The sequence below is a fragment of the Neofelis nebulosa genome, chromosome 8 (assembly GCF_028018385.1).
Source record: "Neofelis nebulosa isolate mNeoNeb1 chromosome 8, mNeoNeb1.pri, whole genome shotgun sequence".
In the NCBI taxonomy this organism is placed as follows: domain Eukaryota; kingdom Metazoa; phylum Chordata; class Mammalia; order Carnivora; family Felidae; genus Neofelis; species Neofelis nebulosa.
In genome coordinates, this window is record NC_080789.1 from 47,614,960 (window position 1) to 47,635,591 (window position 20,632).

At 41.8% G+C, this 20,632-nt stretch overlaps 1 protein-coding gene and 1 long non-coding RNA gene across 5 annotated transcripts in view; one reads left to right on the forward strand and one right to left on the reverse strand.

Annotated features, from left to right (window-relative positions):
• Positions 1–14,671, forward strand: part of LOC131483764 (uncharacterized) — a 29,930-nt gene extending 15,259 nt beyond the window's left edge. The window contains exons 6-7 of the long non-coding RNA XR_009247893.1: positions 3,285–3,445; positions 14,490–14,671. This is a non-coding gene — a long non-coding RNA (uncharacterized LOC131483764). The remainder of the gene's footprint in view (positions 1–3,284; positions 3,446–14,489) is intronic.
• The window catches only part of MYRFL (myelin regulatory factor like), a 125,435-nt gene continuing 112,110 nt past the window's right edge, over positions 7,308–20,632 (reverse strand). For all 4 annotated transcript variants that reach the window (XM_058682142.1, XM_058682141.1, XM_058682140.1 and 1 more), the window contains exons 20-25: positions 14,074–14,136; positions 13,350–13,437; positions 11,308–11,382; positions 8,369–8,489; positions 7,962–8,036; positions 7,308–7,802 (exon numbers count right to left, since the gene is read on the reverse strand). In XM_058682142.1, the coding sequence (XP_058538125.1) occupies positions 7,716–7,802; positions 7,962–8,036; positions 8,369–8,489; positions 11,308–11,382; positions 13,350–13,437; positions 14,074–14,136 (509 nt within the window). In that variant the 3' untranslated portion in view covers positions 7,308–7,715. The remainder of the gene's footprint in view (positions 7,803–7,961; positions 8,037–8,368; positions 8,490–11,307; positions 11,383–13,349; positions 13,438–14,073; positions 14,137–20,632) is intronic.

Genomic DNA, 20,632 nt, shown 5'->3' on the forward strand with positions numbered 1-20,632 from the left:
GGCCTGGGTCACACGTTTTTCCCTGGAGTGAGGGAGTGGTATCGGCCTCACCTGATTCACAGAGATGGAGACCTGGGGGAACAGAGTTGGCCAAAAGAAAATCGGGGCGGGGGTGAGGAGGGGGGTAGTGTTGCCAAAAGAAGGGGCAAGTCATACCTGGAGAACTTTTAAGAGATAGTCCATGAACACCTGAGGTGGAAAAATGAGAAGTAAACTTTCTTTAGGAAGGAAAAACTCTTTCCTTTAACATGGGCAGAGTGACCAAAAGACTGGGAGGCAGATGGCCCCTAGGGAGCCAACCCTCGCCCACTGCACGAGTACTTATCACGCCCCTACCACAGAGAGCTGGGTACCTGTGGATGAGTCAGTCACTGTCCTGAGGCTCAGCCTCCCCACCCACAGTCTCATTGCCAGTTCCCTGAGTCATCCCATGCCCCACCCAGCGTGTTTTGCTTTTCCCACGGTTCCCTCGAATCTCCTGGGACAGATGGCTGGCTGCCGGAGCCAAAGGAAAGAACGGGTGTCTTTTAGAAACAGGAGTGCCCCTCCTGTGAGCGAAGCTCGCAGAAGGGCTGGCTCAGGTGGGTGGGGGTGGTAATTATTCTCTTTGCAGTTCCCGGCGCACTTAAAAATCAGCTTCTTTCTTATAAAGAATTGATTCATAGGCAACCTCTACCTTCTTTTAATTTCTCCGTTTAAAAAAGAAACCAGACACAAAACCAAAAAACATTTGTCATTCTTTGGGAACCAGAACAGCTCAGACTTCTCTTCCTGCTTGAAGCCTTCCCCCTTCCTTCCCTTCCATCCTCTTTCTCATTTACCTGAGAGCCAGCCTTATCAGCCCATCCCTGTCTGCTCACAGCACAACATCAATGCCACAGCCACAGGGCTTTTCGTGTGGTGTGATGGCCGTGTGGCTGTCTGGCTCCTCCACTGGGTGGGGGGATGCCTCAGAGAGGTCACCAGTGATGCGCTGCTCCTTTCGTTCCCTAGAGTCTGGCTCATGGAAAGTCCTCCCTACAGGTTTCAGCAAAAGAGTGAAAATGAGCAAGCTGTTAACTGCACTGGGGGCTGAATGTGGGAAAGATCATCTATCATGGAGTGTCTTCTCAGAGGCAAAGGCACCCTTCGTGAAGTCATGAAGACTTTTGCTTCTTAGCATAATTTTGAGTAGCTTCTCTACTACAGATAATTCCAGAGACTGCTCTTGAGAGCCAAGAATATCCACACTAAAAGGAAATGTTTTCTTGGGACTTGTACAGGATGATAGGCCCGAGGTCTTACAACTCACTTCAGGGGAAAACTGCAGCAGCCTAATTACTGTCATGCTCCATGTTTGGATATAATATGAAACATTCACTGAGTGCTTTATAATTAATCTGCAATTAATTTAGATTTTCATGCAGTTGTGCTGTATGGAAAAAAAATCAGCAGTATAAATACAAACGATGAATAATAGGCTGTAGCTGACTGTCAGGGTTTGAAACCCTCTAAAAGACAACAGGCCATGGATTTGCTTGTTTCTATCAGAAGCCATGTAGAGACATTTTAAATGTGTTTGGAGAAGAGGGTAATAACATCCTATTACTCCAAATGATACCAATTTAAAAAAATCACAGCGGAAGAGAGAGAACAGTTCAAATCTGGTTTACCGTTGCCATCTTGCCATACGCCTGGCAAATGCAAGGAAATTTTTTATTTACCCACCTTTCACTTAATACATGTTAACTGAGCATCTATTGAGTGCTAGGCGACATGTTTTCCACATGAAGAAGATGGTGAATGGACAGGTAAGTTACTTACCTTAAGTGTCATGAACTGAAACTCATTACAAGAAGCAAGAATTTCCGACTTCTTATTTATTTGTTCAAAATAATGTCTTCCCAAGGACCGTTCTTAACTGTATTCCTGTAGCGTTTACCCAGCACCTTCCACTTTACAAGAGGTCTCATGTATATATCGCTTTCAGTGTTCACAGTAACTGTCATGCAGACAGGATGATCATGGGTCCGAGTTTGCAACCCAGAAAGTAAAGTACCCAAGATGACACCAAAGGCCAACGGTTGAGCCGGGACCAAAACCAAGCTTCCCAGCTCTGACTCTAGTCCTTTTTCCAGTTACTCCGCATTTAAGCAGGAGGTCTGGCTGGTGCAGCCAATAATGGCTTGAGGACCCAACTTTGGCAAAGACGTGTTGTCAAGAGTCTTTCTAAAATGTGATCTCACACGTGTTTGTGTGGAGCCATAAGAAATTGAAGGATTGAGACTGTGATTTTCGGCACCCATCCTTTCCACCAATTATGTGGCAGAGACTTTCCCATTCACAGAATCCAGCCAAGGGAAGATGAAGTCTACGCAGAACACTGTTGGTAAATGGGAGATCTCTGCGGCTGCGCTGCCACAAGCTTTGAACAAACACACGTGAAAAATGCACTAGATTCTAAATCCTTGGATGCTTAAGAGCTCATCTGGCTCTTTAGAATCAGACACAAAAATCAATGACACATGTCTTTGAAGAAATGAAAGCCAAAAAAAAAACACTTTTAGCTTTGCCAAGTGAAGATTTTCCTGAAGCGTTCCCCAGAATGAGGTTGGTGTGGAGCATTCTTAAGTGAGCTGTTAAGCCCTGGTGCAATAGAAATAGTTGTGACTTCGTGGCTGGTGATGGGGATTCCACTCATTTCTGTCCCTCTGCCCTCCCTCCATTCTGTGTGATGACTAAATGGCCTCTAATAAATCCTATCGGTTTACGAGACCTGGTCAGTGTAAACATCACTTACCAGCGCCATTAACACGTTAATGCCTTTTGGGTGGGTTGTGAAGAAAAAGGAATAAAATTCCTAAGGGTAAGGGATGTACTTCCAAGGACTGAATTGTCTCCCTTTGGAATTCATATGTTGAAACCCTGGACTCCAGGTATTTGGAGATGGGACCTTTGGGAGGTAATTAGGTTTAGATGAGATCATGAGGAGACAGTTTTCATGATGGGATTAGCGCCCTTATGGAAAGAGACGGGGGCGCCTGGGTGGCTCAGTCCGTTAAGTGACTGACTTCGGCTCAGGTCATGATCTCACGGTCCGTTAGTTGGAGCCCCTGCGTCTGTGCCCACAGCTGAGAGCCTGGAGCCTGCTTCAGATTCTGGGTCTCCCTCTCTTCCTGCCCCTCCCCACTCTCACTCTGTCGCCCTCTCTCTCAAAAATTAAAAAAAAAAAAAAATTAAAAAAAGAGAGAGAGAGACACCAAAGAGCTTGATTCTTCCTTCTTTCTCTCCACCTGCCTGCACAGAGCAAAGACCATATGAGGACACAGCAAGGAGACAATTTTCTGCACCTCCAAGACAGAAGCCCCAGCAGACACTGAGCCTGCGGGACTTCCAGACCCCAGCACTGTGAGAAATAAGCCACCCAGTCTTAAGTTCTGGAAAGCAGCCACCTTGAATAAGACATGTCATATAGTGGAAAGGGATGAAATTCAGCACCAGAAAACCTGTGTCAACTCTTGTCCTTGCTTACCCTCTTTGTGTCTCAGTTTCCTTATCTATAGAATGGGGAACTAGAAGTCCCTTCACTCCCCATATCACAAGGTCATGGTGAGAATCCAGCGAGATGAGGTTTGTAAACTGCCAACAGAATTGCTCTTCTGTTGGAGGTCTTTAATGATGTTTTGCTGGGAATCTGCCACTAAAATTGAAATCCAAAAATTGCTTAGGCAAAAGAAGTAAAAATATGGGAAATGGGAAAAGAGGTAGGTTAAGAGCTCTACTTTTTTTTTTTTTTTTAAGTGATGGAGGGTTGAACTCATGCAAGCAAATTGTTTTAAGTGAATTTTTATGGTTTGGTTGTCTAAAAAACAATCTGACATAGCTTTCAAAATTTTGTTTATTAGAACTCAAAATTCTTGTAATTCTACTTGTTTATGTTATGTGATTATTTTATATTTTATAGTGTTTATATCTTATATTATATGGCATTTTCTATGACACTGATATACAGAATCTGACAAACTGGCAAATAATAGTTATATGAAAATATATACTGGATATGAAATACAGTATAACTAAGATATAAATGACCTGAGGTTAAAAATGGTACCTGTTTTTCAGGATTAAACTTATCCTATGTTAGCACAAATGGCACCTGGTGGCAGTAGGTGATACTTAAGCCCAGCTCTTATGGACTTATTTTCTGACTTTTTAGAAATATATATATTTTTTATTTTAGAGCAGATTTAGATTTATAGAAAAATAGTGAAGCTAGGACACAGAGTTCCTATAAACTCCATACCTAGTTCCCTCTATTGTTAATGTCTGTCACAACAAATGAACCAACATGGATACATTATTATTAACTAGAGTCCATACTTTATTCAAAAGTCCTTAGTTTTCATCTGTTGCTCCTTTTTGGTTCCAGGGTCCCATCCAGGACTCCACGGTGCATTCAGCTGTCATGTTTCTTTTAAGCCCCTCTTGGCTTCGATGGTTTCCCAGACTTTCCTTGTTTTTGATAACCTTGATGATTTTAAGGAGTATTGGTCAGGTATTTTGTAGAATAGCACTCTGTTTGGTTTGTCTGATGTTTTGCTCATGGTTGGACTGAGGTTATGAGCTTTGGGGAGGAAGATTTATAGACACTACTTAAATTTGGGGATATTCCAGTAGAGTCAGACAGTTCTCTGGCACAAGGAAAAATCTTTTTGGCCTGAAGCAGCATGGTCCACGGTGGATATCTCACAACTGGGAAAGTGCTGAAAATACAAAGAGAATTTTCCAGCAAAGTTTAGTAGGCTTAACTAATCCTAGGATGCCACAGATTGCCACAGGTCTCTTCATTATGTTAAATCCTTTCTTTCTGAAGATTTTCAACACAGTCTCCTGTAGTATGCTTTTTCTGTTTTGTTTTTTGTTTTGTTTTGTTTTGTTGGGGGGAAAGACTTTCAGTTTTGTAATAGAATTTAACTTGAAAACAGTGTTTATTTGAGAGAAATCCTCTTATAGGCAATGTCAGTGAACTACCTTAGATATCTGAAACTCCATGTTATCCCAAACATAAATGCATGAATGAGAACATGGGGTCTATGTGCTGGAAAGAACTCTGTAACCTTGCTTCTCACAAACATTCCTTCCAGTGGAAGGGTCAAATTAATGAAGTCTCTCCCACACCACGAACCTGGGACATGATTTAAAAATGGAATGGAAAATACAGTCTCTAGACGCAGGTCATACCGGGACAGGCTGATAGTATACAACCCAGGACAACCAAGTCTGAATTTGAATCCAAGAAATTGCAGGGATCCTGAAATATTCCTCCCAAGAATTAACTACTCTATTTAATTTTCTACAAGGGCTATGCTGTTAGTAAAAGGTAAAACAATTTTCCAAATATAGAAAAAAACATAAACATTATGTAACACACATGCATATGTTCTGTCTGTAGTTTGGTTTTTATAGTCGACAAACATGCCTTGATGTATGTGTGAGTGTTTTGTAACTCAATCTCCTTATAACCCCAGTGTAATCATTGTAATGATTCTGTTCTGTGCAGTTGAAACAATAATAGCTTATATTTATTCACAGCCTATCTGTGCTTTACATATTTTATCTCATTTAATCCTATCTAGATACTCATTGTCCTCTTCTATAAAGAAGGAAATCAAGGGGCGCCTGGGTGGCTCAGTCGGTTAAGCGTCCGACTTCAGCTCAGGTCACGATCTCACGGTCCGTGAGTTCGAGCCCTGCGTCGGGCTCTGGGCTGATGGCTCAGAGCCTGGAGCCTGCTTCCGATTCTGTGTCTCCCTCTCTCTCTGCCCCTCCCCCGTTCATGCTCTGTCTCTCTCTGTCTCAAAAATAAACGTTAAAAAAAAAAATTTATGAAGGAAATCAAGACTTAGAGACGTTAAGTATCCTGTCTAAAGGTACACAGAGAAAAGTCAGGATTTGAATTCAAGGCAAGGACTGTTTGGATCTGAAGTCTCAGGTCCTACTGGGCTAAACTACCTCTGGGTCACTGAGTTTATTTTAAAATGCCTTCTGTGAGAGCAAGGACCGTATCTCTTCTTAATAGATGGGGTCTCACAATTCCATTCATATGGCACAGGTGTAGTAATATTTGCAAACAAGGAAGAGGAGGATGTATTATTACTACTGATTGTCACTGTCAAGGTAAAAAAAAAAAAAAAAAAAAAAAAACAACTCTCATCTCCTAATTGACTCCCAGGCCAATAGTAAGATAAGAGAAGTCCAGCCACTCAGCAGCCTTGTCACCCGGAACTAGAGCTACAGTGGCTCAAATATCCATGTCCTGAAATACAGAAAATTCGAGGTACAGGAAGGCCAACAGATCAGGAGATGATTGCCATTGAGAAGATAGGTTGTGATAGTTTCCAAGAAAAGGGGACATGCCACATGTTGGGGGCCACACTGGGAAGCACCAGGGTCAGTCAGGAGGCAGAGGAAGTGGGGGCGAACTGTGGGCAAGAGCCTTTGTTTTGGTTTCTGTGGGAAGGAAGAAGCAAGGCAGGGTGGACACTCTGGGGACTGGCTCATGTGAATAACTTCAGCAGGCTCTGGGGCTGTGCCTAGCTGTCTGGTACCTAGCCCTGGCGTGGTTAGGGCAGGTGGAGTGTGAGAGCCCAATAAAGGAGGTGGGTTGCAGTGTGGACTCTGGACTGTTTGGCTTGTATTTGAAAAGCACTCACGGACAAGTTGTTTACTATTTCTAGGAATTGGCTAACCTTAGGAGGTAGAGTCCCCTTAAGGTCAGTAAGACCCCCAAATGTCAAAATGTTTGAATACAGAAAATAAAAACATTGTTGATAGACTCCAGCTAAGAGGCTTTCTGGCCATTCTAAATTGGGAAAGGCATATGAATGTACCCATAAGCCAGGCAGAAGTATCCAAGAGCTAATTTAGCTGAAAACAATAGAGATGGGTTGTAATGCCATCATATGTAGAGGGAGAAGAAAACAAAACCAATGAAAACTGGAAAATAACCTGGGCCTAGATTATCTGGGCTACCTTAAAAAACTTGTCACAAGTTAGTGCTTCATAAGAGAGCACACAAAACTTAGTGTCCATCAGGCATTAGGCATTAGAGGGTAGAATTGCAACTATTTCTCTTATCCAAATCATTAACAAGCAACATTCTGCACTCTAGTATATGTCGTTTTTCTCTCTCTCTCCCTCCCTCCCTTCCACCTTCCTCTCCCTCTCTTCCATAAACACATAGCAATAGTTTGCCTAAATGTGAGCTCATCTGTGAGACACTACCCATCCGTCCCCCTAACACACACCATATCACACACTGTTAAGAGTCTGTGTTTAGTGGGCCCACGTTGGCAGAAACGGGCCTTTTTGTTTTTCTCGAAAGCTACAGTAAGAAATACATAACATAAAGTAGACTCTGACCTGCGTCTTTGGCCTCACAGATTCCTTAATACCAGAAGCAGTATTTTCAAGCCCAACAGTGCTGTTTACTCCAGGAAGAGTTTTCTTCATAATCACCCGAAAATAAAAAACCACGCTATCTCAAGTTGCGGCAAACACTTTATTCTCCTCATTAACGTCTCAAAACTGTCAGAAGCCAAAGCTTGAAAAAGCCCTACGGCAATAAATGTGAATGTTTTACAAAGAGAAGAAAGAGATTGCAAGAGGTTATGTTTCTGTTCGCCGTATTTTTGAGTATTTTTCCTTGGCAAAGTCCTCAACCAAATTCGAATACATCAGACACAGTGCCGATAGAAGTAAAAGAAGTAATCTGTAAAGAATATCCCAGCAAAATAAGGATCCGTTGAACAGTCAGCTAAATCCTGTCAGAACAGAAGAAAAAAGGAGAATGACTAATGTAAGAATCAGTTAAAGTAATTGACTGACTGAATTGAATTGATCGATGGATTGATTTAATGGTCTGTTTCTTTCTCACCGGAAAAGAAAAAGGAAAAGGGGGAAAAAAAAGAAAGAAAGCTTACCGGTGCAGCTACACGGAAGTGGTATGTGCTGTCAAAGAATGGGGCTACAGGGAGGCTCCAAATGTGCTGATAGCCCTAAATAATGAATGAAAGAGAGATCCATTTCATAACCACATTTTACACTCAGTTGGAAAGACTATAGTCTGAGAAAGCATTTCCTTGACTACTCTAGGAAAGGTATCCGTGACAATAGCTTTTGATAGGAGTCGCTAAAACAGTCTGCAGTTTCTGAAGGACACACGGAGGATGCTGAGCAAAGCCCTGTGACCAGGGTCAGCCAGCAAGGAGAAACAGCGGCATTTGGCTCGCGGCATCCCTCTCCTTGTGGGGAACAGAGGCTGTGCCGCAATTCTAGACACACTTCTTCTGGAACAGGGACGGAGTGCCCAGGGGCTGGAAAACATTACCTGTGTCATCTCCTGGGAGACCTCTTGGTGGCTTTGTATCCCTTTGGCTTCCCTTTTACTATGGAAACATATATTTCCAAGGGTGAAATTGCATTGGAAGACTATCAATGGTTCTGTTGTGCTTCAAGAGACAAAGGAGAGAAAGGGCAAATGGAAAGCAGTTACCAGCTCCACTAGGCGATACCTTGATAAAAAGAGGTGTGAATGGGAATGTAACTTGGAAATCCATTCAAAGTTTCTTGCAGGCATTTTATTACACAAAGCCCATCAATGCCAATATGCCCGTCCCCATCTCATTATTACAGAAAGAAACTCAGTCTCAGATAATTACTGTCATGGACTTAATGTTTGTGTTCCCCTCCCCCAAATCCATATGCTGAAATCCCAACTTCCAAAGTGATGTATTAGGCAGTAGAGTCTATGGGAAGTGATTAGGTCTTGAGCATGGAGCCTTCATGGGTGGGATTACTGATCTTATCGAAAGGACCTCAGAGAGCTCTCTTGTTCCTTTGCTATATGGACACAGTGAGAAGATGGCCTTCTATGAAACAGGAAGCAGACCCTCACCAGATGCCAAATCTGCCAGTGCCTTGGTATGGGACTTCCCAACCTCCAGAAGGGTGGAAAATAAGTGTTTGTTAAGGCACTCAGTCTATGGTATTTCTGTTATAGCAGCCTGAATTGACCAAAACAACTACTGGGGTAGCATATGATAGTCCCTAAGATCTAATCTCGTGACTTAAATCACCCTAGCATCAGAAGTTCTTATCCCCACAGATTAGAAAATACTTTCTGAAGATATCCATTCTCTTTTCTCTGGCAACTGAATGTGCATCTACCTGACGTTTCCAGGATTTCAGATTCTACACACCCCTGAGCTGAGGAGATAGTGTTTGAAGCAGCAAGGTGCACAGACACAGGAAGGGATGTGGGGGTGAGCCCCATTAGAATTTACCTCCCTTAAAAGCTATCAGAGTAGAAGTCCTGCCAGAAAGAATGACTCTTCTCTGGAGGTTAGCCCATTAATTATCATCAAGAGGCTGAGATCCATCTGTCCTTGGAAATGATCTTATTGCACAAGTGGGACAACCTACAATCTCAGTTGAGTATGTGTGTTATTTTTAAATCACACATATTGGACAAATGGCTCTTCACCTAAAAAGCCTGATTTAGTGGCTCAAGATGGTTTTCTGCCACTTCAGGGGACATACCGTGTCAGCTTACTTCCTGCCATTGAAGCTAGGAATGAAGGAGGAAATGCTATTCCAGGCTACTCAGGGGGTGCTAGAAAACAGTACATTTAGCTCTTGCTCTGCATGAAATGTGATGGGCTCTGAGTCACGAAACACTTGCTGCTTGAAACAAACCTTTCCAAGGCAAGCCGTTGGGTTGAGTGTCATGAACTCAGTGTAGAAGCAAAGTTGAGGAGGGAAGAGGTATGAAGCCCAAGTGAAACAGAAGAAGGGACAGATGGAGGAGGAGTAACAGAGCTGGGAAAGCAGAGAGGGAGCGTGGAGGACAGAGAAAAGGAAAAGAGAGGCAGAAAACAAAGGGGAGAAGAGAGGAAATGTGGAGAGGGGGGAGAAAAGGAGAGACTATAATCAAGAGATGCAAAATAAAAACCATCTATCTTCCTGATGAGCAGCTCATTGCATAATTTGAGTGAAGTGGGTCGAAAGTCTTAGAAGTACCATAGTTATTTTAAATATTTGGTATGAATAGATTAAATTAGAGCTTTGTGATTTTGAAGGAAAGGTACTGATAATAAAAGCTACAATTGAGGCGCCTGGGTGGCTCACGTTGGTTAAGTGTCCGACTCTCGCATTTGGCAGAGGTCATGATCTCACGCTTTTGTGAGTCTGAGCCCCACATCTGTGATGCCACCACAGAGCCTGCCTGGGATTCTCTCTCTCTCTCTCCCTCCCTCTCTGCCCCTCCTCCACTCACACTGTCTCTCTCTCAAACAAAATAAAATAACTTACAATTTTTATATAAAAAAAAGAGCTATCATTTATTAAGTGTCTCATATGTGCCAGGAAAGGGCAACGTTTTTACATCTCTCATCTCACTGGGAAGGCAGGAAAGTGATGGTTTAAAGGATGGGCTGAGTTTGAAACCCAAATCTACCATTTACTGTCTGCGAGTTTCAGGACAAGTGTGTTTGACCTCCCTAGACCTAAGTGTTCCCATCTGAAAAATATAAACTAGAAGAGAAATACCTAACTCAGAGGGTTATTGTGAGGATTATATGACCCACTATTAAAGTGTAGAGTGTGTGGCATAGGCTCTGTGCTCAGCAAACGGTAGTTATTAATTTCACTATTCTTAACAGCGGTTCCCACAGCAGCTCTACTTGTTCCGGTCTTATTTCAAACTTGTTTTACAGACAAAAACAACTCAGAGAGGATAAGTAGTTTCTCCAAGGTTACAGAATTAGTAAGTGGCAGAGACAAAATCTGAACCCTGGTCTGCCCAACTCCAAACTCTGACTCCTTGAACTCCCCTGGGGAGAGGGGGTGGTGTCGGCCTCAGCATTGCTACCAGGGACTCTCCCAACTGCCCAGCCCCCCAACCCGGGGACTGTGCTATTACTCTTGCTCCTACCCTAATTCAAAGGGACACAGTGGCGGGGGGGGGGGGGGGGGGGGGCGCGGGGGGGAGTCTGCAACTTGAGAGCATCAAACCCAAAACTGCTCCCATTTTACAGGTGCTGAGTGTGAATCCTTAGGGTCTTTCCATTCACTGGAGGAGCCTGGAAGATCCCAGCCTTCATTTTGAAAACTCCCTAGAGCTGGCCCACCTCTCAACCCAACTACTATCCGCCGGCATGGACTGATAACTTCCCACCTTCTAACTTACTGATCAACTGTGAAGTAAGTTCAGACTTCCTATTCAGATAATGATAGAAGCGGAATTGTTTTCTACAGTTATGCACTTACTTGATTTCCAGAGAGAATTTGACATTGGCAGGTGTGTGCTTATTAACAGGAATATTGTAATTGTAGTTTCCAGAGCTAATTATGGAAAAAAAATAAAACCACAAATCAAAATACACAGGAAAGGCTTCAGAAGGCTTTTGTTACTCATTAAATACTATGTGAACTGTGAAATGCTCTGTAACAAACACAGAAAATCAAATTTAGCACAGGAGAGTTCTATGTTTTCCAGAGATGTACCTGTCAAATTTCAAAGTGATCTCTTTTAGGTCTTAATATATAAAATATACCACAGAGATTTATGGTTTGTTAGAACACACAGACAAAATGACGGGAAGCCAAATCCCAGGCCAAATGCATAAAACTGAGCACACCGGAAATGACTCCAGTCCCTGTTAAGGAGACACAGATTTCGGAAGACAAATGAGGCAAAGGCAAACTAACAATCCCTCTGGAAAGGAGGACTGGAAATAATGAATACCAGCTTTTCTATCCTGAATCGCTCCCTTTTCGGCAACATTAGCAGGAAATACCATGCACGTTCAGAACTTGAATCAACTAGTGTTATTATAGTCTGAATCACCATTTCATAAGGGAGAAAACTGCACCACAGAAGGACTTATACAGAGACACGCCCCCAACCCCCCGACCCCCACCCCCCCATATACACATCCCCTTTAAGAGAGATACTTGGGAGAAAGCGGGACTTCCTGGGACTCATACTGGAATGAAAACCCCAGCAGAAAAGCATATTATATCTAACACAAATTCTTATGTCCGGGCCATACCTTGAATTATATGGAGAAACAAAACCAGGTAAGTTGGAAAAAGAGCCAGGGTCATTTTAGATTCTCTTTAATAACACTAAAGTAGGTTGTTAAAAATGAGGAAGCAGTTGTTAAAACTGATCTGAATTGAGATCAGGAGAGCCTTGTTCTACCAGAGGAAGCTTAGATAAATGGAATTTACTTCCTACCACATGCCCCCCAGCATCTGCATGCAGTAGTATCTCACAGATGAGAAATGGACACTCAGGGGGAATGAACTTACCTTGTCAAAGTTCTGGTATTTGAACCCGAATCACCCTACTCTTCTTCATTATGTCACCCTAACATAGTAATTAATGTCTGTCTCTGAATTGTTTAAGCTCACTGAAGCTCAGGTTCCTTAATGGCAGAATGGGGATCAACTAGACCAACCTCATAGGGACTTTGTGAGAATTCGATGACGTAACGAATGTCAAAGCCATAAACAAATCATGATGCACCAGACAACTTATTTTTAAAGCTCAGTATAATCAAGCCTGAAGCCTGAAGCCTACATTACATTAGGTTGAAAAAAGCAATAAGGTTGAGAATGCAAAGGATTTGTGACACCAGTTCCAAATACAGGGCCTTGCCTTTAACCTAGCAGTCACCCAGTACATATTTATCAAAGAAAGAAAATTACCTGCCCACTCTTAATGCCTTCAACTCGCATATTGTGCTTTCTGAAGCTACTTGTACTCTATGCTCCTAAATGCGTCATTACCTTACGGCACACGACAGACATGGATGTTGCTGATAACTTTTTCAGTATCTGGATTTTTTTCCTCCTAACTGAAAAAGCTAAAATAAGCTATATTATTTAGCAATTAAAACAATGGTACTCCTTGTTATTAAGATGTGTAAATGTCAGCTCACTCATTACTTGGAGCCATCAGTAACAATGTCTTTCTTGTCTATAAAATTAACCAGCAGCTCTGGGCCTATGGTATGTGTCCTCAGAGAGTCAGCCACAGACCTGCCCTCTAAGCTTTTTGCCTTGGCTTTACCCATTAAAGTGGGAGACTGGAATCGTGGGAGCCTTGGTTTATTGATATTTGCTAATACCAACCATTTTATGATTCCCTCGTCCACCGTGTAACAAATGTGTTTTCACTTAAGGAGCAATGTAAGCACACATCGATTTTACCATGTAGTTCTAGCTTTCATTCCAGTCTCAGAAATCCAGAGCCCTGAGTAAATTCCAGAAACAATCGAGGTATAATGGGGAGGCTTACCCACCCGCACTGGTGGTCTCCATTGCAATACCGATGATCTATTACTTGCTGGATTTCCATAATCTGAATAGAACTAATGGTTGTGTCAATCCCTGAATTGAGAAGAAATAGAGAAAAGAAAGTAAACTCTTCTGCAGAGGACAAGAGTATTGTGCTCCAGCAAAGTCTCCAAATTACTGAATGTGAAATAAGAGTTTCCTAGATAAATGGGTTCCATTTGCATTCAAATGGAAAAAGAAGGAGAAGGGCAGGGAGAAGGCTTCTGTTGTTGTTGTTGTTGTTGTTATAGTAAATTTTAAGAAAACTAATAAAAATCCAGGTTCCAATAGGCAGCCTCATCACATCCAAAAGAATTTCTGGACCCTGGAAGTCCTACTAAATTGACATTTATTGAAAATGGAGAGTACAATATGAAATGCCATCTGGCCAATAAAGATGGCTTTTAAAAACTCAGAAAACAGAAAACAAGCTAAAAATACAGTTAGAATAGAAAAAAAAGGCAGAGAGTTCAAATAAATTATTCAAATCCATGGAGATAAACCTCAACAGGTCCAGTAGTGAGAGACCAACTCTAATGTCTCCTTAATGGTTAGGTGGGCGTTGATTCTAAAAACATGATCCCTATGAGTGTTCTGGCATCCCTCTGGAGTGTCCCTATGAGTGCACCCTGCCAGAACCCTGCCATGGCTCCACAAAGTCAAAGAATAGTCACGTAAATGTAAACTCACAGTCAGTCCCCCAGTCAGGGCTGGTTAGCGCATCTCTTGCCAGGAATGACATGCTTCTGTCTTCTGAAGAAGAAAATACTCTGTCAATCTTTAATGCTTGGTCAGGATGAGAAGAAACCTAGTAGGAGCCCCTCTTTGTCTCTGTCAGTTGAATGTTTCCCCTCACTTTCTCTCTCCCACCTTTCAACCCATCCAATCCCTACCCCATTTCTTACAGATCTAGCATATTCTCACCTTCTTCCAAGAAGCCATCTGTTTTGGGTTGATGTGTGTTCCCCAAATTCTTATGGTGGAGCCCTCACCCCTGAGAATATGACTGCATTTGGAAATAGGGCCTTTAAAGAGGCCGTGAAGTTAAAACAAAGCTGCTATGCTGGCCCTACTCTAATCTGACTGGTATCGCTCCCCATAGGAAGAGACACGCAGAGACACTAGGGGTGTGCAGAGACAAAAGACCTTGCAAGGACACAGCACAAAGGTGGTCATCTGTGAGTCTAGGACGGAGGCTTCAGAAGAAACTAGACCTCCTAACACCCTGATTTTGCACTTCTGGCCTCCAGAATTGTGAGCAAATAAATTTTGTGGTTTAAGTTGTCCAGTCTGTGGTTTTTTGTTATGGCGGCCCTAGCAGATCAGATCACTGTGGCCCACAGTCCCCTCCTTTCCAGTGTCACAGCATTACTACTGAACCATCTATATGGTGATTAATTAGTGATAGATCTGTCTCCACATCCAAAGCCTGTCATCTCTGTTTTATCATTTAACTCGTATGTATTTTTGCCCTTTCTTGACAACTCCAGAATAGGGAACCTCTATTAAAATTCTTTGATTCCTCTGTAACTCCTACCATAATATGATCCACACAGGAATAAAAGAACACTTAAAACTCAAGGTCAGGACTGTGCTGCAGCTGAAGAGAAGAGTCAGATCACTGGTGCAGGGCCAGAGCTCGCTTGTGAGGAAGGAAGTGGGGGAGTGGTTTTGACCCCGTCATAGCCAAAAAGTCATTTTAAAAGCAATTTTGGAAAGGTAACTACTCAGATGATTGTTGTTAAGGCTTTGGGGGAAAAAAAACCCCAAATGTCCTTAAAGTGAATAGTGAAAGCAATTATTTAGTGGGTTGCTAAACAAGCTTTTAAAAAGAATTTTAAAGTTTTTGCATTTTTTAATTTTGCTGATTTTTCTCAAGTATGTGTACTCTTTATTGTATTCCTTCATTTGCATTAAATAATATGTTTATATCTCTCTACACAGTTTTGGGGAAAACACAGACAGTAACCTCAATTAGGAAGAGACATAAGTTAATACAATGTGTGCTACTCTCAGGAAGAAAAGAGAGACAAGATCTATTCAACTTTCTGCATGGAATTTCAGGATAGAAAGCAAACACAAGAGTGCACGTTACTTGGGGGCCATCACTCCTAAGTAAATCTGCCCTGGTTAGTACTTCTTACACTAGGCACACAGGCTTGTTTGCCTGTCAGCAAAACCAACCGTGAGCTTCTGGAACATCACACACATCCTGTGCACTGCCATAGCCCCAGGCAAGGCAATGCTGGGCTCTCCACAGATGCTCAACAAATATTTGTGGGAGGATGGAAGGAAGAGAGGCAGGGAAAGAAGAAGAGCCAATCATATACCCTGTAGAAAAATGTTTCCTCTTACACACTCAAAGGGGAATTGCCAGCGGATGGGTACAGACGATGCTGGGAATGGATATGGGAACCTGGGCTCCTTTGCCCCATTGGCAAATGGGAGTGAGATAGAACTTGAAGGAGAGGCAGGTTTCCTCAGGATCTTGCCTAACATGATCCTTTTCATTAAGAAGAAATGGATCATGATACATGAGGATTTCCTAGAAAATTGAATATATATTTCCCTTTAGATATAAATATATGTGCTGCCTAAAAGGCCTCTAGATTTCTTGGATTCCAGCTATTTCAATAATAATTGCCAGTACATATCCCCTGCTATGAGTTTTGCTTATGACTGCTTCCACAGAAGGCTGTGAATTTACAAAGCAAATGAGGCATGAAAAGAAGGGAAAACCAGGGGTGCCTGGGTGGCTCAGTCGGTTAAGCGTCCGACTTCGGCTCAGGTCATGATCTCATGGTTCGTGAGTTCAAGCCTCACATTGGGCTCTGTGCTGACAGCTCAGATCCTGGAGCCTGTTTCAGATTCTGTGTCTCCCTTTCTCTCTCTGCCCCTCCCCTGCTCCTGCTCTGTCTTTCTCTGTCTCTCAAAAAATAAATAAATGTTAAAAAAATTTTTTTTTAAAAAGAAGAGGAAACCAGAACTTCTCCATCCTGTATGCTTTTATTCTTTACCTTTTTCTTTTCTTTTTTTTTTTTTTTTACTTTCCCGCTGAATTTGCAGAAAAGGGCTCATTATAAATTTTGACAACAGAACTACAGAGTTGCCTCACTTCCACAGAAGCATGTTTTCAGGTTCCTGGACATAGAATCCTAAGATAGGGTGTAGTATCTTATGGGATAACTGTATTTTTTAAAACAGTAATTAAAAGGTAAGGTTGTGGAGAGATAATCTTGCAGATTAGAATTATGAAAATGGCAGGATTGGAAATAAATTTTAAATCTCCTATAAAACACCTCTAATTTCTCACCTCTCTGAGGCAAGACTATTGAATTCTGAAAGGCTGGTTATTGGAAAACCATAAATTCCCCTGTAGTCATATAGGGGTGACTCTCATTTTACAAATGCCTTCCAGTAATATTCACTATAAACTTAATATACACTCCTAGTGGTTTTCCCTGTAAAGTTGGAGATATATTTCACAATCAGTGGAAAAGATCTCCCAATAAACTAAATTAGAAACTTGTGGAGAGGAGAGATTTAAGGTGGCGTCCAACCAAAGCATATCCTCTTATAGAATGTGTATATAGCATTACTTACAAAATTGTGCTCTATGGCTAAGTTCCAAAGCAGCATACCTTTTTCTTTCCTGATTGAACCAGACTCATGCCAAGAAAAAGTCAATGAGCCCAACCAATTGATGACTGAGTCCTTTAACACAGGGAACCATTTTATTGCAACCATTTGCTTTTCTCAGAGTACTGACCTCCAAAACAAAATAAGCAGGAATTCCCATGCCTTTTAGCTTCATGAGATTTTTTAAATCTTCACCAAAACTCTGTGGAATCCACAGATTTTTTTTTCCTCACAAGCTCATTACTTTTTAATATCTAACTCTATTTAAATCTTTATCGGTTCCATAGATTAAAATCTAATCCCTCACACTCAGTTGGTGCCTCAGATTAGAAGCTCAATGTTCCAAAATACCCACTCTCCACATCCTGATTAGTCTTCCCCAAACCTTTCATAGTAAGTGGGAAGAGGGGATAAACTTTCTGACAACATTTTACACAATCAATTTAGGCCCAAAAGAAGAACAATAGCTTGTGCTCAGCATATCATAAAAATGTGATGGTAAACTGCTAGATCTTACAATTCATCTTACAGAGTTATTCCAAATTGTTGTTTTTTTGGTTTTCCCTGAACCCTTGAATTTTTTTATTATTTTTATTCCTTAATTTTTATTATTTTTTTATTACTTAAAAAATTTTTTTAATCTTTATTTATTTTTGAGAGACAGAGCACAAGTAGGGGAGGGGCAGAGAGAGAGAGGGAGACACAGAATCTGAAGCAGGCTCCAGGCTCTGAGCTGTCAGCACAGAGCCCAATGTGGGGCTCGAACCCACAAACCGTGAGATCATGACCTGAGCTGAAGTTAGATGCTTAATCAACTGAGCCACCCAGGTGCCCCGATTCCTTAATTTTTAATTAGTCTTCAATGCCTCAGAAACATCTGGTTGAAAGAATTTGCCTGGCTTTCTCCACTTTCAGATTTAGGAACCCCGGTGTTATACAGTGGTCAGGACAAAGGGGAAGGATGGACCAGCAGCAGAAGAGAAGAGGCTTTCTTTACACCCCCAGAAATACCCCACAACAGGGACATCTCAATGGCTATAGGCTAACCTGCGGGAGGCAGATGCCGAAGGGGCTTTCCAGAACCATAGAATGAATACTTTCTGATTCCTCTAAAGCTGATCCCGAGTACATGTACACACTGTGCCCAAATAAATGGACGCACAATGGTAGATGGGAAGGAATCCAGGACAAGGAGACAGAGGACTCAAATTCCAATCCCAACTTTGCCAGTAGCTTACTGCAGATCCTTAAGCAAGGTCCTGGGCCTCCATTTCATCAGCTGTAAAATGGGTAAGCTGGTATAAATCAGAGGTTTTCCTGACCTGGGGACTCTGGAACCCCAGGTGATGGCATAAAGTGGTCAGTGGGTCTGTGGACTTGAAAAATAACAACTCTCCCACAGACGTGTACTATTTTTCAAGTATTCCTGTTGGACTAACAAAAATAATTTTTTTTTAATTTTATTTATTTATTTATTTGTTTGTTTGTTTTTTCAATATATGAAATTTATTGTCAAATTGGTTTCCATACAACACCCAGTGCTCATCCCAAAAGGTGCCCTCCCCAATACCCATCACCCACCCTCCCCTCCCTTCCACCCACCATCAACCCTCAGTTTATTCTCAGTTTTTAAGAGTCTCTTATGCTTTGGACTAACAAAAATCATTTGATTACAAGCTTAACTGAGTTTACAGTAACATTCTCCCTCTAGGTGTTTTCTCAGTCAAATGATCCTAAAAGAATAATGAATTAATAGTGGATTCTATGGGTCAAAAAGTTAGGGTGCCACTGGTGTACTGCCCTCTGACATTCTACGACTCGAAATCCCCCAAAGTGTGCGGCTTTCCTCAACAGGATAGTGAAGAGAACTGTGAAGTGAAGCGAAGAAAATCCTTTCCATCTTTCTCCAGCCGAAAGAGAGAAGAGGGAACAACTTTCCCAGTATATCAGGGAGCCTGGTAAGGCAGGACTTAAATATAATTTTTATTTATTTATTTGAAAGACGCATCTCTTTTTTTAATGCCTATTTATTTTTGAGAGAGAGAGAGAGCGCATGCAAGTGGGGGAGGGGCAGAGACGGGGGATGGACAGTAGTGAGCGTGATGTGGGGCTCGAGCCTACAAACCACGAGATCATGACCTGAGCCGAAGTCGGACACTCAACTGACTGAGCCACCCAGGTGCCCCTCAATTTCACTTTTAGCCAGACAATGCTGATAATTGTGTCTAGTAGAACACAGCCAGAGATTGTGGGGCAGACCTTCTTTTTTTAGGAGTCTCTTCAGTGTCTCCCACACTCATGAAATATAAGACCTGCAGATACCCCTGTTCCAGAGAAGAGAGCAATAAACCTTCATCTGGTTTGATAAGGCTTCTCTTCCCTCCATGTGAAGAGCTGGTTCCCACAGGAATGAGTTTGCTTAAGGGTCAAGAACCTTTTTGCAAATGAAGATTGGATCTGTCCATGACCTCTTCCTGTACAGGATCCGTTGTTACATGTCTCTCGTGGGTGAGGTAGTCTCTTCTGAGGACTGCTCTCAGAAAAGGACACCAGGTATATCCAAGGTGGACCCCGAGGTAAGAAAAGAGTTTACCGGCCACAAGTTTCCATGTGCTTTCACAAGAGATGAAGGCTTTGGGGGATTTTTGTAACCATACTGGATTTTTCCATGTTTGAAAGTATGGAGAATAAGCTGACTCAAACGAATTCCTTTCACATCTTTGTGAAAGTAGTGATGCATCTTTGCCCTGTAGTGTTGCATCTCTTGCCAAGTTCAATCAAAAGTTGCTTTCATGGGAAAAATAGTGCAAGCATTGCCTTCTATGGGTGCAGGGAAAAACTCTCTATGTCTCACCTTCTTGTTGGAAAGAATGGGGATAATAACAGTGCCTGTCTTTTAGGTTGGTGAGGACTTGAATGGTTTACTCATGTAGATTACTTATGGCAGTGCTTTTGTATACATTACTACCTCATTACATGATAATGATAATGATAATGGCGGTGGTGACGGTGACAATGATTTGTACAAGTTATTTATTCAACTCTACGATATAAAATAATGTCAAAAGGAAAAAGAAATTACATTGCTGCCCCAAAACCTCAACCACTGACCATATTTTACATGTCAGTCATTTGGACTGCTCAAAAATATTCTGGTTCATCTTCTTCTAAGCGTATGTTAGGTCTGCACTTTATCAATTGTTTTTAAATTAGACATGACCTACATCACTTGGTTTGGCCAATAAAGCGTAAGCAGAAGTGACATGTGTTATACCTAAGCTGGAACTTGAAGAGCCAGTGCACAATTTGCCTTTTCTCTTACCTACTGTTACAGAGGTGGTAGAAATATGTATTGAGATGGAGTCTCCATTAGTTAAGTTCCAAATGACATGATGAGCAAGAACCCTCTTTTGACCCATATTTGACATAGAAAGAGAGTCAGCAATACATTTTTGCCACATTAAGTCACTGTAATGTGGAAGTTGTTGCTACAACATCCTGATATATAATCCCTACTAATATGTACGTATTGCTATTATCAGCATTATCATCATTATTATTTTATATACTTGTGTGTATGCAGAAGATTTCCAAAATAATAATGAATTAG